The sequence below is a fragment of the Phaseolus vulgaris genome, chromosome 10 (genome assembly GCF_000499845.2).
Source record: "Phaseolus vulgaris cultivar G19833 chromosome 10, P. vulgaris v2.0, whole genome shotgun sequence".
In the NCBI taxonomy this organism is placed as follows: Eukaryota; Viridiplantae; Streptophyta; class Magnoliopsida; order Fabales; family Fabaceae; genus Phaseolus; species Phaseolus vulgaris.
The window spans coordinates 42,580,045-42,602,169 of NC_023750.2; the positions used below are offsets into that span (position 1 = coordinate 42,580,045).

Sequence of the window (22,125 nt, forward strand, 5' to 3'; positions counted from 1 at the left end):
GAAATATTGTAGAATTTTTTTTTTTCTGCGGATCAACATAGACACTTGAAAGAGTGGTGTTGGTGGCAAATTCCTCTCATTTTGGTTGTAATCTTTTAGAAATATAAAATTGAATTAATGAGTTTTAAGATTCAATTTTTTTATACTTTTCAATAAATTTATCCAACTGGGTATTATTTAAAGGAGTGATGCTAGATTTTTTCCTTTTATGAAGCTACAAAATTAGTACTGATATGGTAAATTTCTCAGTTAATTTTTGTAATAAATATTTTAAAATTATGTTAATAATTTGTAACTATAGTAATAATATAAAAAATAGTTTTAACCAATACATGCATGACTGTTATATTATTGTATGCTTATGAAAATTAACAGATTAGAGGCAATAAAAGAAAAAAAAATAGAAAGCAAAAGATAATAGGAGATAAGTGTGGGGCGTTGTAATGTTTGAGCCCCAAATGCCCAATCCAAAACATGACACTGAACTGAACTGAACTCTCATATTCTGTTTTCTTTCTGCACCTTCCCACAACACTCTTCATCCTCTTAGTTCTCTCATCAAAGTAAGCCAAAACTAATGATTTCACTGCTACCCTGTAACACTTTTCTTCAAACAACCTTTCTCTTCAACCCTTCAAAGCTTCCAAACACTACCCAAACCCAAGCATGCTTCATACCACAAACCAAAACACCTCACAGAAGAACACTGGTGAAATGCAGTGCAGAAAACCAGGGTGAGAGACAGGTGTTTTTGACAATGGAAGAAGCTGGTTTGGTCGAGATATCAGGCTTGAGTACACATGAACGCTTTCTATGCCGTTTAACGGTAACTCTCTTCTCATATCATCTCTCCAATCACTCTTACGTCTATTGTTTTTTCATGCAAGTAAAGAATGATTTTTTAGTAGTTTTTTTTGCAGTGTAATGCATGATCATTAAACTCTTTGAATTTTATTTATTTGGGGTGCAGATATCATCCCTGAACTTGCTAAGAGTGATATCGGAGCAAGAAGGGTGTCCAATCGAGGAGCTCAATGCTGCCAAGGTTTGTGATTGGTTCCTCAAAGATAAGCTCAAAAGAGAACAGAACTTAGGCTCTGCGGTTCTTCAATGGGATGAATCCGAGTTCCAATTTTAATTATTTAATACTTTTTTTCCTTCTTAAGTCACGAGTTTTATTGGATTATGCAAATCGAGAAAAGGGTGTCACTTTTTTTGGATTTTCGATTCTGATATTCTTATGGTAAAATGATTCGGAATATTGGTGTCCTTTTCTGTTTTTTCTCATCTTCGTAGTTATTGGATTACAATCTCAACTAGTGCTATATTCGAAGGAACTTTCCTGGGTTGACATCATTGACTTCCAAAATCTAATCATTCGTGCCAAGGTTTCTTATTTCTTTGGCATGACTTTAATGAACATGATGTGTATGAAGTTATATTCTGTAGGGATATCTTAATTGGGAAATGCTATGAAGACATAGCACACTTTTTTTTAGTACGATATTGATTATTCTTCCTCCTCTCCCTTGGTGGTGTTACTCTCCCAGATCCACTTCCAGATTGTGTTGAACAAAGCATGACCAATACAACACTTCCCAAAGGACTCAAAATAGCATTAGAAACCTAGCCTGCATGTTCATGTTTCTAGTTTTCTGGTGTTTTCATATGATTAATGACAATGCTACTACAAGTTTGACTGTGTGTGCATGTGTTTAATGACAATGTTAATTTAAGAATTAACTCTATGGCCATGTTTCTAGTTATTTGGCGTCTTGGTTCAATGACAATGTTATAGCAGATTTAACTGTATGAGCATGTTTCTAGATTTTAGTCATGTTGATATGTTCAATGATAATGTTTCTAGTTTATTGTAGTTGGAATATAAATGAAAAGTTCAAGAGTTTATTCTATTCACCAACCGGATTCTGTCAGTAGTATATTTATCCTGTGCTAACTATCTAACTAGCTAGTCTGAGAACAAAGTTACTGTCTAACTAGACTTCAAGTTTAAATACAATTTGTATTTCCTCTTGGAAGCGATCTTTGTTAATTTTGTTATTTTTTAAGGTATTGGTAAAATGATCAAATTGGAAAGAGTTAGGAACTTTTAGTCATTGTTAGAACTTACTTTCTTAAAGCAAATACCTTATAGCACTATTCAAGGGATTTAGATTCTTTCACTTGAACACTCAAGACTTGAATAATCTTATGAGTTGGTAATAGCATAATCTTAATTGAATAGTGATTGGGTTCCTAATGAAATTTAATCTCAATGATCATTCATCCATTTACACCTTATTCTAAAGCATGTGGTAGAAACTTTTGGAGAATTATGTGATTGTATAATGTTAATATTGACTCAAAATTTGTTCAGTCTGACAGAGAATTGTCTAATGAAGTATAGTCTAATGTATCGTCGGGTGTTGAGATTAAGGTAATTATTATATTAATGTTGTATTCTTTGTTTCATAGTGAAGCTGCATTCTTCCATGGATGTAACTCACGTTGGCTTAACCAAGTACTTTTTGTTGTTCTTTCCCTACTTGTTTTATGTTCTTTCTTCTAGAATTTGTTTTGTTTTCTTGGGTTGTTTGGTTTTAACTGCTTTTCTTGATGTTTCTTTCTTTAATCTTCTTGGTATGAGAATCAACATAGCATCATTTCATGCTTCTGCCTTGTGATTCTTTTTTATCTTACATTGGTTAGTTGTGTATGATTCCCGATTTGCTTAAAAACAATCCTTTTTGCATGTGATTGCATGAGAAGATATTGAGGCAGATTTTTAGTTATGGAGAAAGGTGAACAATCATTCTGAATAGACCATGAGATTTTTTCTTTTTTTCCTTTGTATATGTTATTGCTTCCACCTTCTCTTGGTACTGCAACTCAGACTCAGCACATTTTGAGTTTGATTTTGCCATCCATAATCAAGTGTTGAAATCTGTAATGAGAAATAAACTATTTCACATAAGTTAGAATTGTTCAATGCAAGTTTAATTCTTTGAGAAAGCCTTTGGAAAAGTTCCTGAAGTCTGTAGATGAAATCACTAACATTGATAACTCAGTTTTGACTGTCATCATTCTTACTTTTGTTGCAGTCCTTAATGTGCCAACTTGTGAATCTGTTAACAAGTTCCATGCAAAATAAACTTGCATGTGATCCTTAAAGTGATCATATTTTTTTTTTCAAAGAGCAAATACACTGAATCAGCAATAATCTATGTGGATTTGTCTAATGTATTAGGTGCATACTCTAAACCAAACCAAACCAAAGGCTTATGATCACATAGTGTTGGTAATAATAATGTTATTTAAGGATTACATTGGTGCATATCAGAATGTCACACATTTACCATCTCATGTATTATAATGTTTGTAACAACAATGATGTCTAACGATGTTTAACTGCTTAACATGTGAGTTAAGCATCGTTTTACATCTTTGTAACAACAGCGATAATGTTTAACATGATAGTTTTTAAATAGAAAGAAATTACTTGTGGAAAAAATTATTTATTAGAATGAAAAATAATTAATTATATTAAGTAATATAATTATTAATTAGCATAAATAATGATAATGTTAATACAAATAAATATTTGTATAAGATGAAAATACTATTAAAAATAATATAAAAAAATCTTTCAAGGCAAATAATCTAGAAAAACAAAATTTATTTTAAAAAAAATTAAATTTTTAAGTTTTTTTCTGACAACCAAGTAAAGAAGGGTAAAAGAATGAGAGCTAGGGTACAGTCACGTGAGTGAATAGAGAATCTTGAACCCTAATTATGTGCAAAATGACAATAGAGTGATGTGACTACTACCAGAAATGTAGCCTAGTAAAGTTCTCTCATTTTGAAATGGAATCACTACATTTGAATAAAGTAACACCATTATTACTCACACACTGCCCTCTGACACTGTCCATGCCTGTGGATTCAGGAAGACTATTTCTGAAAACAAAAGAAAGAGAATAAAAGATAAATTATTTAAATTAAAACATTTTTTTTCTCTCATCAATATGTATTGTCCCTCTCAAATGTTATGGTTCAAGTGAAGAGAGTACACTTCTCTTCCATTCTGGTGTTAAATAAATCTGCATATTTTTATCACCATTAACTCTGCATCACCATGTGCAAGCTTAAGCATTTCAATTGCCAAATGCAAGTGCATCACATGTAGAATAATATATGTACCACTTATACGACACGGAAACGGATAGAGATACGTAAAAATTTTAAAATGTAGAAGACGAGGATATTGATTTATATATTATATAATTATGAATTATATAAATTAATAATAAAAATTTATGTGCATAAGTATATTCTGGATTATTTGTTTAGAACAGAAAGATGTTCTTTTATGATTAGTTTACAAGGATTTTTTTTTTTTATAATCATAAAATAATTTATACAATAAAATTTGAATTTTTAAAAAATTAATATATATTTTTTTTTTTAAATTGTGTTAGAACCGTACTATAATTGTCATAAATCTAAGAAATACTTTTTGAATTGGACACTTCACATATAAGTATCATACAAATGTCATACAAGTATCGAACACCGATACATCATTTAAGAGAAGTGTAATCATGACTTTAAATTTTAATAAGATTTTAATAAGTTCTAATATGATAAAAATATATTTAAAAAGTATATATATTTTTATTTACAGCCACATAAAACATTAGTTAGAATCTAACTCTTATAAAATATTTAAAAGGGATGTGAGTGATGAACATATATTTATTTACACACAATAGCCTTAATCATAGATTATTGGACTATAATAATAAATAAATCCATTGTTTTAATTAATATTCTTATAATTGGGTTTATTTGGGCCTTAACTATTATTATTGTTAATTTTGTGTTTTTAGAGTAAATTATCCGGAGGAAGCATCTACCTTTGTGAATGGGCCAAATATGCAAAAGTCCAAGTTGCTTCTTGAACCAAAACAGAAAAAATATTATGAGGAGAAGAAAGAGAAAATAAAAGCTACAAGATTCTAGAAACAGAATTGGAAGCAAATCTTTTGCAAAATAAAAAGAATTATGGAAAGATAGAAACTTGAAAACGGTTAACAAAATATAAACTACAATATTCTCTCAAAATCCTTGGAGCAGAAAAGCCTATAAAAGGACACAAGCATCAAGGAGAAAAAGGGAGAGCTTCATAGGGTTTTCTTAGTTTCTTTTCTTCTTTACAATTCTTTTGTTTTGCCTCCGCATGGAAGGCTAAACCTTTTTGGTTGATTCCTCTGTAATTTCCCATTGAGCTCTGAGGTTTCGTTCAATAAAAGTTTCTATTTTTAATTCTCTATAGCAGTTGTTTTTATTGTCTAATCTCCTGGAAAACTAGTTTTTGTGAGAGGTTGTACTTGAACGCATGATTGAGAGTCTTCCTTATCTTAAACTTTGGTTTCTTAGTTAGTTCACATTGTTCTAATTAATTTCTTGGGCGCATGATTCAAGGGAGAGGAGGTAAGCATTCCCATGGAGTATACGCATGAAACAAAGTGGGTATTGATTAAACTAGTAGACGCATGCTTTACTGGTGAGTTTCAGTTGAATTAGATCTCTGATTTAGCTCTGTTGGAGGATTGAGAAAAGATTAATCTTTAGAGAACCTGTGAATAATTCAATGGTGGAAGAACTTGGGATCAACCGCTTTTTATTTGCTATTTTAGTCTTTTTTATATTTTCTGCACAACTATCTCAAACCCCTTTTTTATCTTTATTGTTATTGCTAACTTTTATTGCTTGCAGATAGATTTTAAACCCTGATCAACTGATTTTACTATTGGATTCGTTGGAAGACGACTTGGGGACATTTGTCCACAATTATACTATCATCTCTCTAGTGTTAGACAAGTCTACAGCAAAACGACAGCTATGAGTGAGTCAATGGATATAAAAGAATTTAAGACTTTATATGATAAATCTTGTAATAAATATCAATCATGTTAGGAGTGTTTTCACATCTAGTTCATAAATAGACAGATTTGAAATTATAATAAAAATCACATTTTTTAATAAAAAATAATTTCACTATATTAAAAAAATACATTCATAAATACCCTTATCTGTGTTTAAAAAAATAAAAATAAAAACAATTATTTTAATATTTTTAAAAACATGTTTATATCTTAAAATTAAAATTTGAGATATGTAAGCGGATATTTATCTATTGTTTTTTCATGAGACATTAAATAAAAATGAATCTTTTATTTAAATTGGGAATATAGAATTATGAATACTAAAAATGAATCTTTTATAGAATAGAAAGAGTTTTAGTACACTTTCCATTCTTGCCTCGACACTTTTTTTTCTTTCACATGGCCAACATATTTATTAAAGACTTTCAATCATTTTATTTTTTGACTTTTGTCAACAAGTGTCTGAAAATTATTATTCACTTTTGCAGAGAAATAAGACTTCCTTTGGAGATTTAAAAATACACATTATAACAAAACTTTATCATTCAATAAATCAAAGAGGAAATGAAAAGATGAAGTTTCGAGGAAAAAATTAAAAAAAATATATTAGAAATCTTTTCTTTCTTCTTAGTCTTATACATATACATCTTAGTAGCATTCTTTTTTATATATTTTTCGTGTATTTTGTAATTTTGTAGAATATATGTGAGTTTTAATTGGACCTTAATTGAACTTTCATAATTATCTTATCTTGTTTTATATATAAATTATTAACAAATTATTCATGTTTTTTCATATGTTTTTCTTATATCTTCATAGTTCTTTTTAATTTTAATAATACTCTTTCATAGTTCTTTTTAATTCTAATAATACTCTTTAAGTATAGATGTAAGTGTAGTGATTTTTGTGATAATGGTTGTTTGTGGTGACCGGTCATGGTGAATGTTAGTGGTTAAAATATGTTCTGTAGTGTTTTTATTGATGATGGTTGTGTTTTCGTTATCTTATTTCTTTTTAACTTTTTTAAGAAGCTACTTAGAAGAAAAAACACCAGCAAGATACAAGAATGGAGTACAAAACGCGAAAAAGAATTAACTTCACACTAAAAAATGTTGAATACAACGAATCTTCTCGTCGACTATCTCACGCACGTTTAAATGATGAAATTGTTTCCTCAAAAGTTGTCGAAAAAAAAAAGTGAGGACAACGGAGATTATTTAGAAATGTCACATTATAGCTCTTTTTAAAAATTTAAAAACTTTAAAACCGGAATTTAATAATTATTATAAAACGCATGGAAATGTATGTATACTATTGTTGCACTCTATGGTCACTTGACAAATTAAATCTAATACTAATTGTTCACTTAATTTAGATTCCATTTGAATGTCTCATTTCTTAAAAAAAATATTTTGTATCAACTCTCATAATTCTTTGATTATAGATAAGGTGGAGTCGGTCTTAAAAATAATTTCTCAACTTTATATAAGCTCAAATATTTTTCATGGATGTCTATAGTATTTACATAATATTTATTATTTTTTTCCAAACTTTTTCTTATTTCTTATACTTTTTAGATTAATGGATTTTAATACATTGATTTTTTTTATACAGAAAATAATAAATAAATATAAATTATTTAAAGAGTGACTCAATCTTTATATAATAAATAATAGAAAAAAAAAACAAGACTTCACACCTCAAACCTATCATATATATATATAAAGAAGTTCACTATTAACTAGAGGTTATAGAACACTAATCATTATGTACTAGTACATAGATTGATTTGTATATTATTACTACAGTGTTTTAGTAACAGTAGAGGTTTAGTAACAGTAGTTGAACTACTACGTATTCTATGTTGTTTTCTTAATTATAATTTACAAACCAATGAAAAAAAAAGTATAAATTTATTTTGTTTTGTGATAAATCATTGTGAGACATAATTTATTATACCCTAAAAAAATATTATTATGAAATAGAAACTAATTTTAGAAACCAAAAGTAATTAGTTGTTATAATGATTAAATTAAAGACCGTTTTAGATACTAAAAAAATATTGATTTTTATATTGATTTTTATATTAATTTTTATTATTGATAAATAATTTCTAAATTGATATCTAATTAGCTATCAAGATTTTAACTTTTTAACTACCAATTATTTATATTCTAAATTTAGTAGCAAAAACCTTGACAACTAATTAGATACCAATTTATAAACTATTTATCCTAATATAAACAAATTTAGAAACCAATAATTCTTTTAGTCTTTTAAAATGATCTCTAATTTAGTCACTATTACAACTAATTATTTTTTGTCTCTAAAATTAGTTTTTATTTCATGATTTTCTTACATTACAATATAATTAACTTGTATTATATTATATATCTTCTTGTACAACTAATATAGCTCTACATCGTTTAAGAGTCGAGGTCAAATACAATTGTTGAAGGTCGTTTAAATACATTTTTCTTTATAAACAATTGAATCGTTTTTAAGGACAAAACCGTGACGAAACTCAAAAACTCAAAAACAGACAATTCTGAAATCCTAACAATACTATGTAAATGGACTTGATTTCAAAACAATTTAAAATTTTAAGCTCTTTTAAAACATAAATTATCATAAAAATATTAAGTTTGAATTTTGTGTTGGTTTTAAACCTTTGTAGACTAAATATCATAAAATACTGATAAAAAAAAACATTATCTCTACTTATTACTGTCTTAACAGGCAAGAAAGTGAAAAAAAAAAAGACATACCCCACCATGGATCGTTCCATTTTGAACAAAATTGAAAAGAAAAGTGCACTCACACAATTTTTTATATACTTTTACATAAAGGACATTTAACTTTCTGTTTAAAAAAAAGCATAAAAACAAAATTTGGATTTAGTACTGAATTTTTGGTGTTGTTTGCAATTTTAAAATATACTAATCCTACTATTTTAGATATATTAAAAAGTTAATAATATATCAAAATTAATATATTTTAAAAGTATAATAAAGGAATAATACTTATAACGAGTGGTTTGCGAATATATATATATATATATATATATATAGTTTATGTTATAATCGATTGTATGTTATATATAATCAATTACATAATATACTAAAAAAATAAAAAAATAAAGAGTATTAAAAATAAATTAAAATAGTAATAATAAATATTAAATAAATTTATATACTAAAATTATGTATTAAGATTATTAATAAAAAAAATAGTTAGAAATTGTAATAATAACAATACAAATAATAAGAATGAATACAATTATTTATAATAAAAAATTAAATTTATATAATAAGAATAATAAATTATAGTATTAATTATAATAAGAAGAATAAATAGAAATTTTAATATTAATAAAATTAAATTTTAATATTTATTTATTATTAATAAAAATGTACTTTAATTATTTATAAATATATTATTTTACAATAATAGAAAAATCTTAAATAATAATTATAGAAAATAAAACACTAAAAGTAATAATATTATAGAATAATAATGGTAATGAAAATACTAATAATAATAATAATAGCAATATATAATAATTATCTTATTTTATTTTATTTTATTTCATGAAAATATTTTTATATGTTTAGATATATTGTCCTTAAGATAATTCGTAATTCTTTTTTAGTCAAAATCATAAAGATTGTACCATAATAATGCTTTAACTAAATGTGGTATTACAAATAAATAATTTATCGTTTATTTGATGCTGGATTTTTATATTAATTATTGTTTATTTTATTAAATTATACCGAATTTTTATTTTGAGTTAATTTTTTTATAATTATTATAATTTCAATTTTATTTAATTTTATCAATATTCATTTTTATCAATTGTGTATGCATTCACTATATCATCTTATTTTTTTAATGAGTTCAGGAACACTAGCAGAAATAATGTGTTAATTACTCTTACATATGAGTTCTATATATAAATAAGTGATTGTAATCTGTATTAAATTAATTTTAACCATAAAAATAAAATTGTAATCTTATAATTTCATTAATTAAATTTTTCTTTACTTTTTTTTTCCTATACCTCAAATTTATTATTTTTTTTCTTATTCGAAATCACTTCTTTAGCATTTGTTTGAATTAGGAGTTCACTATTGGTAAAGAGAGAATACCTTAAGCTTCACCGTATTCAATGTTGGACTAAGCTTAAATTTTCTTACCATAATCAATTATTTATTTATTTATTATTTTTATTTATTTATTTTTAAAAGTTTTCGTGTTAGGCATCACTATGCAACTTGACATCTCAGCTAAGCTGACACCTCAAGTAACAACAATTATATGCCATCACATAAAAAAAAATATTATTAAAAAAAAGAAAGAAAATACAAAAATATGAGGGGACTAGACCAAAACCCATATGTTAACACAAACGATACATAGGTAGATTATACCTATTCATAAAGAATTTTAAGAACAGACTAGTTGGGAGTCTATTATGCCAATAAAATGATTCTTTATGAATAAATCCTAAATTAGCCAACTTATCAGCACACGCATTCCCTTCACGAAATATATGAGTTACCATAAACCTGATTGTCCCACAAAAATTAAGACAAGTATTCCATCGATTCTGAAGCATCCACAGAACATTAGTCCTAGCAGTAAATGCTGCACAAATCAAGGCAGAATCACATTCAAGCCAGACATTAGTAAGCCCCATTTTTTGAGCTTCCTCCATAGCATGTATAACTCCATAAAATTCAGCAACCAAAGTAGTTTGAACTTCAATAAACGCTGAAAAAACACCAATAAATTCTCCCATACTTTCATGAAAAATACATCCACAAGTAGCAAGACCAGGATAACACCTAGCAGCCCCATCAGTATTAATTTTGACCTAGCCTGGTGAAAGGAAATTTCCATCTAATAGGAAGAGGACGAAGAACTTTACCACTACGAGTCTTAATACCGAAAAACTTAATCACGTTGAAGTCCAACATATCATTCTTCATTGAAGCTTTAGACGAATTTCCCACTAGACAAGTTAAATCTTTAATTATCGAAATAGCCTTAGAAACCCCAATCTTATTTATGCAGTTATTTTTATCATAATTATGCAAATTGATTATGTATGTAATTATTTTCTTGCCATAATTAATTATTTATCAATTATCCATACACTTACTTTTTTACCATAATTAATTATCTAAATAATTTTATAAATATTTTTTATAATTTTCAATATTACAATTTAAATATGTTTTTATAACCTTGATTTTTGAGGAAATTATTTTTGGAATGGTTTATTGGGAAAAAAATATTGCGGAGTTACCTACCAAACAACACTTCCTATCTATAAGACTCGGACCCTTATCTTAAAATAAAATGTCCATGTGAAATATATGTATCAGACATCGACACTCGTACGATGTGAAATATGTAATTCAAAAAATATTTATTAAATTTATGACAATTTTAACATAATTAAAAAAAAAAATACACTAATTTTCTAAAAACTCAAACTATTATTATAGAAAAAAAATTATTTTAAATGAATTGCGTATTCTTAACAGTTATTGCTTTAGTCCAAAGATTCCTTAAATGATGTGTACCAGATTTTAACTTTACTCTGAAGATGCCTTCTAATTATAGCTGCCCAAAACTCAGCTTTATCGAAATTCACACATGTTACATGTAAGTCTATTAAAATGGTTAAATAATAATTAATATAGCAGTGGCCTTTAATTTGTAGGTCAAATTAAGGCCCTGACACAACCCTATTCCCATTGGATAACGACGTTACTTTCCAACTGAATTCAACATTTCAAATATCCTCACACCTACTACTTTATTATACTCTGCATATTACATTCAATATTTATTAATCAATGTTATCTTATAATTCAACTTTTAAATATTTAAATCATGTGGTATAAAATATTTTTAATTGTTGACTTTTTAAAAAAATAAATTTTTTTGGTAATGAAACTGTTAAATTTGATAATTTATATAGTGTTTATTTTCATGTAAGAGAAGGAGAAAAATAAGAGGGAATGTTTTTTTTTTTATTTCAATGATTTTGAGAGTGAAAAATGGATAAAAGAGAAAATGAAGATCTATTTTCATTTTTTACATATAAATAAAAAATTTATAAAGATTGATGTAAGATTATTATATTTTATCCATATATTTTTGTTGATCGGTGAGAAAAGGAAAAAAAAGGAAGTTATTTAATCAGATTTTTAATACTGTGTTATTTTATTCATTTCTACCTTTCTCCACGATTTTTTTTATTGCTTTTCAGCTATAGTTTACGAGGCATATAAATAAAAAAGATGTTAATAATATTAAGTATATAAAAAAGGTGGCTTAAAATAATTCAATAGAATATTTACGGGGCATTCCAAATTTTTGTTAACGTGTAAATTTGGATTCAATTCAGAATTTTGTTGAAATTAACTGCATTCTCAAAAAAAAAATTATAACTATTTATTTAGTTATTAGTGATTTTGTTATTAATATATATATATATATATATATATTAACGTGATATAAAAGTTTAATTTATTGTTTTGTTTATATTAAAGCATATATTAACATGATACAAAAGTTTCATATATTAGTTAACTTTCTTGAATTTATATTACTGTAAGTTTTGTTAAAATAGAAAACTATATAAAGTAAATATATGCATAATATTTAAAAACCTGTAAAGTTTTGTACTAGTCGATCTGATTTTTTATTATATGCTCTAATATTTTAACGCTCATTACAAACAAAAAGTAAATCAAATATAAGAAAAGGTTAAATTATAGGAATTTAAAATAATTGTATTATTCACAGAAACTAAAGATTTATGATAATCTTTCTTGTATAATATTTAACTTTCACAATTAATTATATTCAATATGTGATTTAGATTCAAACTTAGATTCTCTAATAATAATAATAATAATAATAATAATAACAATAATACATAAAATTTATTATATTTCTAAATCATCACATATTCACTTTAAACATTTTACAAATCACTTGAAAATGTTTTTCAACTCTACACATAATATCTCTAAATTATCTCATATATAATATATTAGGTTTTTGTTTGTATCAATAAATTATGAATAAATCCAACCAAAATATTACTTTAAACTCAATAAATTTAAGCCATATGTTTATAGATATTTATCCTCACTCATTTTAATTATCTTTACCAAGGACTTTCAGTTACTCTTAAATTTATAATATCATGTGGTTTGAATAACATGTGCTAACTGCATAAAAACTGACAATCTGTTCATTCTTTGGAAATTTGTTCAAAACTATTTTACCTAACCATATTGACCATAAATTTTTATTATTTTCTGAAATTAATTATTCATTATATTATTTATAATTTTAATTTATTTATATTTAGATAAAAATACCTAATATTTAATTATTCTATTTTTTAAGATGAGAATAAATTTGTATACCTTTTGAAAAAATAAAAATACTTTCACAAATTTCAATAAATTTTTCACATAAATTCACTCTAATATATCACAATAAAAAAGTGACTTTTTTTCACAATTTTTTCTCCAATTTTTAATACTTTAAGAAAATATTTAAAAGGAAAATAATAAAAGCACTTTACAGCCAAATAAAGCAGCTTTTTTGATTCCCAAGCCATATCATATCACTCTTCAATTAATCTTGTAATGTAGAATAGTGTATCCTTGCAAAACGTGGACTAAATAAACAAAACAACACATTTTCAAAACACAAATTAAAAATTGGACTTAATCAAACGTGAAACATTATTTAAAGCTTTTTTAGTATGCATGCTTATTTTTTATTCAGAGAGTTTATTTTTTATTTTTTCTGTGACCCGTGATCAGAACTTGTTTCTGTCATTGTCTATTTAAGGAACACACCCTCAACAATGTTCTTCACCAAAGTGGTTAGTGATAGCAAAAAGAGTGAGGTGAATATGAAGTTCTTCTCTGTTCTGATAGTTGCTGTTTTCTTGGTAGCATTGCCATGCCATGGCTCTGAGTACCAAGTGTTCCCTCTCCAAATGAAAACTGGCTCCAATGAGCAATACTCCACTCAGGTATCATGCACAAGTTGGAGACTTGGTGTTGAGGCAAACAACCTCATCAAATGGAAAACTGTTCCAGCAGCATGCCAAGAATACGTAGCAGATTACCTTCTTGGGGACCAATATAGATCAGACTCCAAAACCGTTTGCCGTGAGGCTTATTTCTATGCTAAAAGACTAAATATCACTGCCAAAGACGTGTTTGTGTTTGACATAGATGACACTACACTCTCTAATCTCCAATATTTTGCTAACCATGGTTTTGGGTATGTTCTCTAACACCCTTTTGCTTAATTTTCTGTCTATTTTGGAATATGCACCAGTTCATGTTTCCATGTCTCAAAGTCTAGAACTTTGTATAGTATAAAAAGTGATTGCTGATGAACACTAATACCCTTTTGCTTAATTTTCTGTCTATTTTGGAATATTCATCAGTTCATGTTTGCATGTCTTAAAGTTTAGAACTTTGTATAGCACAAAAAAGTGATGTTTGATGAACACTAATACCCTTTTGCTTAATTTTCTGTCTATTTTGGAATATTCATCAGTTCATGTTTGCATGTCTTAAAGTTTAGAACTTTGTATAGCACAAAAAGTGATGTTTGATGAACACTAATACCCTTTTGCTTAATTTTCTGTCTATTTTGGACTATTCATCAGTTCATGTTTGCATGTCTTAAAGTTTAGAGCTTTGTATAGCACAAAAAGTGATGTTTGATGAATACTTTGGTGGCAGGGTGGAAGCACACAATGCTACTGCCTTTAAGATCTGGGTTTCCTTTGGTGAGGCATTTGCACTGCCTGAGACTCTTGTGCTGTACAACAAACTGGTGAGTCTTGGGATCAAAGTTGTGTTCATAACAGAGAGACCAGTGGATCTGAAGGATGTAACTATTTCCAACTTGAAGGAGGTTGGATTCCACACTTGGGAGAAGTTAATTGCCAGGTTAGTTAAAAATGTGTTTATGGAAGTTTACTGAATGTGATGAACAGTGTGGAACATGTGAATAAGTGGTTTTTGGTTGCAGGGATCCAGCCATATACTCTGGGAAACTATCAAATGCTTTCAAAACTTCTGAGAGGAAGAAGCTGGTTGCAGAAGGATACAGAATCGTTGGAAACATTGGAGACCAATGGAGTGATATTGTGGGAGAGAAGAAGGGTTTTAGGACCTTTAAACTTCCAAATCCCTTGTACTATGATTGAGCTCTTAAGTATCTAACTTTACTGTCAACTATGAAATAAGATAGTTAGGTGCTTTGTGTTTTTCTATGTTGTTGTGGTGTACTTGAAGCAACATGTTCCTTTCTAGACTCAAATGTTGTCTTCTCCATGTGAGTTTTATGAATCAAGAGAGTTCTTGTTGTACTCAGAATGTGTACTTTTGTTCAAGTTTCTTCTTTCATGCATAGTAGTTTATTGCCATAAAATAAATCTTAAATTCTATTTATCATACTGCTATATAACTTATTTAAAAAATGTATTTATAAATTAAATATTATTTATTAACCCTAATAAACAGTGAGAAGATAAATTACAAACATATACATAACATTGGCAATATAAATGTCTTTTCTTACTGAGAAATTATTAGTGATTCACCATCTTGAATGAAATTTTATCCACAATCTTTTCTTGCTGAGAAATTTTTCTCATTCAAATAACATAAAATTATTTACTGTAATTTGCATGTGTGGGAGATTTTCATTATTTTGGTAAACGTTTATCTTTTCATTATTTCCATATATGCATAAAAAGCCTTTTTTTTCTCACCCTCATTAACTACAAAAAAGTTCAATGAGAAATCTGAAAAACATAATTAGGACCAATTTTTTTCTAAGGTTTTTTAGCTTTGCTATAGTCTTATGGCAATTGCTTCTTCCACCCAACACTTTTGAATTTGCACCCAACACAATTTAAAAAATTCCAAACCTTTTATTCTGAAAATGAAAATCCAGAATTAAGAATAATGCATACTGAAAAAGTAGATTTTTTGAAGAGATTATTGTGTTCTGGATATAAAAATCCGGAAAAAAAAATAAAATCTCATTCTAGATAAAAGAATCTAAACTTAAAAATAATACATTTTAGAAAAATTTATTCAAAGAAATTATTGTGTTCCAAAAAGGGGTATTTTTGTTTTTTTCACTGTAATTGGGTGCAGTTATATGCTTATATGCTGCAGGAAGCAATTGCCTAGTCTTATATTTATGAGTTGGCAACTTCTTCCTGCACCTCCACAAATTTCTTCCTGCATCCTATCATTTTCAGAAAAGACTGTTTGCCCCTTTAAAAAATGACTTCCAGATTCTTTCTGAAATATTTTTGGAACATCTTTTCCAGAGCTGTTTTATGAATTCCAGATTTATCAATTTGGAAATTAAAAAAAAAAAATTGTGTTCCAGAAAAGGTGTTTCGAAATGATTTTTTGTCTTGCAGATTTTCTATTCCAGAAATACCCTTTTCTTACGGAATCACTATTTTGGAAACATCTAAAACTGTAAAGCGTAATTTCGGTATTTTTGAAGAATGTAGGGTGCAGGAAGAAAAATATGGAGGTGCAGGAAGAAATTTATGAGTTTTATAGGTCCAAAATTTCAGCCCAAATATTCGTAAGGCCCAACACTGTCCAAGCAAAGCCCTTATCCGCATAAAGAGAGTTATGTTCTGCATGCTTAATGTATTCTAGAATTTCGAATTTTAAACATCTTTTTATTGCAAATTATGAATTGATGAAGCTCGAGTTTACTTAAATAGTAAAAGTATCAATGATATATATAAAACTAATGAAATATTGATAAAATAAATTATGAATTTGTTTTTATGATAAATTAAAATAAATTTATTTTATTATAATAAATTTATATTTTAGATAAATTACCTTTCTACTTATTATTTATATAATGACTGGTTATGATTATAATGAGTATGTAAATAGATAATAAACTACAAAGATAATAAATGTTTTCCTTTTCGGAAATAATATATAATTTTATATTAAATTACAAGTTGATAATAATTTAAAAATATTTTAATATTTGTAATTATTATCATTCGTTAAAATGGAATAAAAGAGTGATAGGATAAGGTTTTTGATAGGGTTTGTGTTGTGTGTGAAAGTAAAGGTCCCACACTGAGTGATATTATTATTACACCCAATACATAAATTTTGTGGGGTTAGTTCAAATTGAAACGTGATCCACGTGTCCTTTTCAAATTTGTGGTCCAAAACTTCTCCGTACAATTCTACAGTACACAGTTTCATCTACTTTTATTTGCACCGTCTGTTTTCAGCGTCTCTCTCAATCTGTCTGGCAGTACAATTTTTTTTGTTTCTATACAATTTCTTTTTTTAGTTTTTTTTTGGCTATTATTATTTTAATTTTTGTATGTTGTCTCTATAATAATATATTTTGTATTTATTTGGATAGAGTGAAAAAAATAGAAAAATGTGATAAATGACTGAAAAATAAAATATTTAAAGTAAAATAAAGTAAAAAGAAAAAAAGAAAAAAAATCAAACTATTACTACAAGAAATAATGATTATTCAATTCTTATTGCTGATAAAAAAAAAAATAATAAAATAAAAATTAATTTTGGAAACAAAATATAATTAATTGTTATAATGATTAAATTAGAGATTATTTTAGAGATAAAAAAAGATTTGGTTTCTAAATTAGTTTCTATTATTAATAAATAGTTTTTAAATTGGTATATAGTACCAAAGTTTTAACTACTAATTATTTAGATTCTAAATTTGATAGAAAAACCTTGATAATTAATTAGATACTAATTTAGAAATCATTTATTAATTATAAAAATTAGTTTAAAAATCAATAATTTTTTTAGTCTCCAAAATGATATTATATTTTTATTTATTTTCTTTGTGTGTTATCAATCGGATGATACTCTAAAAGGTGCCAACACTCAAGTAAAAATTAAGTATTTGATGATCGATGTAATTAATTCATTTTAGAAACCATTTAATAATAAAAAAATAGTTTCTAAAATGTACTTCTAATAATTATTATATAAACTAATTATTTTTTATTTTTAAAATTTGTTTTTATTTGATGAATTTTTTTAGTGTATATAATATGAATGCAGACATCTTTATAATATGAGTGAGGATCATGGATAATTGATTATGCACCTTAATTAAATATTTAAATATTCAGTAAGTACATAAAAATTAATTACGAAGCATATTTAAGTGAAATCAATTATTCATATGAATTGATTCACTAAATTTATATTTATGTTTAAGTATAATCATATATATATATATATATATATATATATATATATATATATATATATATATATAAGGCGAAGAAAAGAGCGAAATGACATAAAGCAAAAGGTTCTGGAATTATGAAGAACATCTAATTTCCGCATCTCAAAATTATTATAATAAACTAAAATGTTCTTCATCAAAAAACATGAACAAGTTAAAGAAAGTTTCATGTGAGTGTAGGACATTTCTTAAATAGAAACTCGACAAATAATCAAGTAAATGTCATGTCAACTTTAATTTATACATTTTCAAAACATTATTCATTTAATTTAAAATAATTTATATTTTTTTTCTTTTTAATTTACCTATATATTTTATAAGGAATAAAATTGTAAAAAAAAAACTTAAAAAAAAAAGATAATATTTAAAATATGATGATGGACTCTAACTCGAAATAATTAATTTTCAAATTTTAAAAAAAAAGTGTGTTGTGTAAAATTTGTTTAGGTTCCCAGTTTTCTTCAACCACCTATATTTTATAATCATATTTACTTTGTATACTAATCTTGAAACAATGTTTAAAAGATAAAAAAAAAACAATTAATTTTTTTTTTAAAAATCTCCATAAATAAATATTTTTATTTCATCAACATTTATCTCTTTTTTATTTTATTTTTTTAAGAGTTTTGGTATTTTGGTACAATTGTAGGTGAGGCATGTATCACGTGTATTAATTATTCCTAGATTCACGACACCTGAGTGGAGCCCCCAAAAGATATTGTATTATTTGGACAAAGATGTTTTTGACATCACTCTTCTTATTTCACATTCTTATTCTTATTATTATTATTTTAAAAACCATGATTTCAAACAATGTTTCTTTATATATATACAGAGTGTACATATTTCTAAATACAATTTTTTTATTAAATAATTACTACAAATCAACTGATTAAATAATGATAATATAAAAAAATACTTGAACTTGGCTAATTTAACATAATTTAAATTTCAACTCATGATAAGAAAAGTAATTATTAATATTCTAACTCATTCAGAATTTATTAAACATAAGCAAACAATGATCATTCAAAAGTTCAATGTGCTTCTACACCCAATTTTTTTTTTTATATATATATATATATATTCTCATTTTAGAAATATATATCAAGTTTCTAAAAATTTAAAAATAGAAATAAAAAATAATTTTAGCTTCACTTGGATATAATGTGTTAAAACTTAAATGTTTTTTATTCTAATTTTATGGTATGGATTAGAACCAATATATTTCACCTATCGAAAATATTATTGACACTTTAATATTATTAAAGTGTTTTTTTTTTACATTTATTTTACAAAGTTATATGTAACATATTTGATAATTTATGTGATTTATATTATGAGTAAAATTAAGTTATCTTATTCTATAAAAAATTAATATGTGATAGTGTGTTAAAACTTAAATCTTTTACATTCTAATTTTATAATAATGCCTTAGAACTAATATAATTGACCTATCGGAAATATTATTCACACTTTAATATTTTTAAAGTATTTTTTATATTTATTTTACAAATTCATATATAACATATTTGATAATTTATGTGATTTATATTATAAGAGAAATTAAGATATCTCACAGTTTTAAAAAACAACTCCAACACCGACAAACTTCCAACAAAAAGCAGATAAAATTTCAAAATTTTAACCTATACAATAAGCATTTTCACTTGTTCATTTTTTCAGAAAATTATTTATATATTGATTTAGACATATGGAATGTAAAACCTGCACATATTTTTTAAAAAAATATGATAAAATCAATTGTAAGAAAATAATAAACTCACCTAAATTAATTTTTTTATTAGTCTGTCTTTATCAATTCCTTGTTAATGGTGTAATTTAATAATGAAAATAATAAACCATTAATACTAAAAAATAGAAAGAGTAAAAATTTCTAAAAAAATTAAAAATAACGTATTTTAAACTTATTTATAATTTTTTTTAAAAAGTATTTTAATTTGTTATTAAATACATCTTATAAAATAAAAAATAATAACTTTTTTGGATAATATTTATTTTGTATATAACTTCTTGATAAGTAATTATAACAATATAATATATAAAATAATAAAATAAGTTTTAAATATTACATTATTATATTATTTTAGTTAAATTATTAAATAGTATATAAAAAAAAACTTTTCGAAATACAATTACTAAGAAAACAAAAACTTACTTCCACTTTTCTTATTCAATCACACAACTCTTATCCTAAATACAACCACAAAACAATTTGTATCTGTCTCTCTCTCAGCCTTTCATCCTCAAATTTTCACTACTGTGAAAAGGGGAGAAAAAACAGGAAAAAAATGAAAATTTATTATATTTAATAAAGTGAGTAAATTTGAGTAAAAATTTGTAAATAATATGATTGATGTAATTGAAATATAAAAAAAAAAGTTTATTATTAATTGATTTATTAGAATATTTATTTTAAAATTGTATTTTTTTTAATTAAAATAAAAAAAATTAAATATTAATGTTTATGAATACTTTTTATATATTTGTATTTGAAATGTTTAATTAAAAAAAGTTATAATTATTTTTTTAAACCAACATTAGTGTTGTGGCTGAACACGAGTGAGACTCCACTCAAAAAATTATAACAGTTCAATATAAATAAATACTATTTAAATATTGATGAATTTAATTTATGCATTTGGTGTTGGTAATTACTATTCCTAAAGTAAATTGGTATAATGAATTATACCATATTATTTTTCATTTCTCAATATTAAATTAATTGCTTTATTTCCAATTTTCTGTATCAATAGAAACCTTATCGTGGCTTTGCTTTACAAAGCCAATTATATCTTGATTATCATTATCACTTGTTTTTATTATATACAACTACTTTAATTTTTTAATTACTAATTATTTCTACGTATGTAAAAATCAATAATCAAATTTACAATTAGTCTATTCAAATTAGTACAAATAAACTAAACCATTTCAAATGAGTATTTAATAAAAAATAGAAAAAAAAGTGTTCTAGTTAAAATCTTCATTACCTACCCGAATATTCAAAAGTCAAGCTTTTAAGTGATGTTATTTATTAGAGATTCATTATTACCGTACACCACCAATTTTTCAAAACTAGCAAATAATAACTGATTTTTGATAATAAATAAATTATTTAATACAAATAATTGCAGAATACTTATACTTATTATTTTTAAAGGGTCCTAATATTTTTAACGAAAATTATATTTGAAAAGTAAAACATATTCACGTCACAATAAAATATTTAAAATTAAAAAATAAACTAAATACAACTAAAATATTAACTTTTGAATTGTTAAGTGTTGGAGATGTCACATGAACTAAAGAGTAGAACATTTATATATAAGTGAATATAAACTTTATTTTATAAGTTCGGTTTTATAAGGTTGAGTTAAACTTATTAAAGTCAATTTTTTATAATATGTTATCATAATCATTCTGAAGTTTATCCTAACGATTATTTATTGGGTTTATCAGGTCACCTGCTATCGAATTGTTACTGAATCACCTATAATATATACTCTCAGACATAAGTTGGTAATATCGACGTGAGCAAGTGGTGGAGATTACACATATAATATGAACAACATATATTATTGAACTTATCCGGTCATTCGCTATCGAATTGTTACCGAATCACCGGTGTGAGAAACAAGTTGATAATATCTAGGTGAGAAAGTGATGGAGATTACACATATGATGCACGTACAAGATTGAAAAAGTAAACTAAATTATTGGAGTGTAAAAATTAGGTTACAGATGGCAGATAATTTATGGTGGAGGTACAGAGGCAGCGTGTATTTAAGGA

At 25.5% G+C, this 22,125-nt stretch overlaps 2 protein-coding genes across 2 annotated transcripts; both read left to right on the plus strand.

Moving 5' to 3' along the window:
- The first annotated feature begins 461 nt into the window (after positions 1–461).
- On the plus strand, positions 462–1,259 carry LOC137818182 (uncharacterized). Its single transcript, XM_068621450.1, has 2 exons — positions 462–826; positions 971–1,259. Exons 1-2 carry the CDS (start codon positions 578–580, stop codon positions 1,136–1,138), a joined length of 417 nt encoding a protein of 138 aa, XP_068477551.1. The 5' UTR covers positions 462–577; the 3' UTR covers positions 1,139–1,259.
- A 12,346-nt stretch (positions 1,260–13,605) lies between these two features.
- On the plus strand, positions 13,606–15,381 carry LOC137818184 (stem 31 kDa glycoprotein-like). Its single transcript, XM_068621451.1, has 3 exons — positions 13,606–14,279; positions 14,750–14,959; positions 15,042–15,381. Exons 1-3 carry the CDS (start codon positions 13,855–13,857, stop codon positions 15,217–15,219), a joined length of 813 nt encoding a protein of 270 aa, XP_068477552.1. The 5' UTR covers positions 13,606–13,854; the 3' UTR covers positions 15,220–15,381.
- The last annotated feature ends 6,744 nt before the right edge of the window (positions 15,382–22,125 follow it).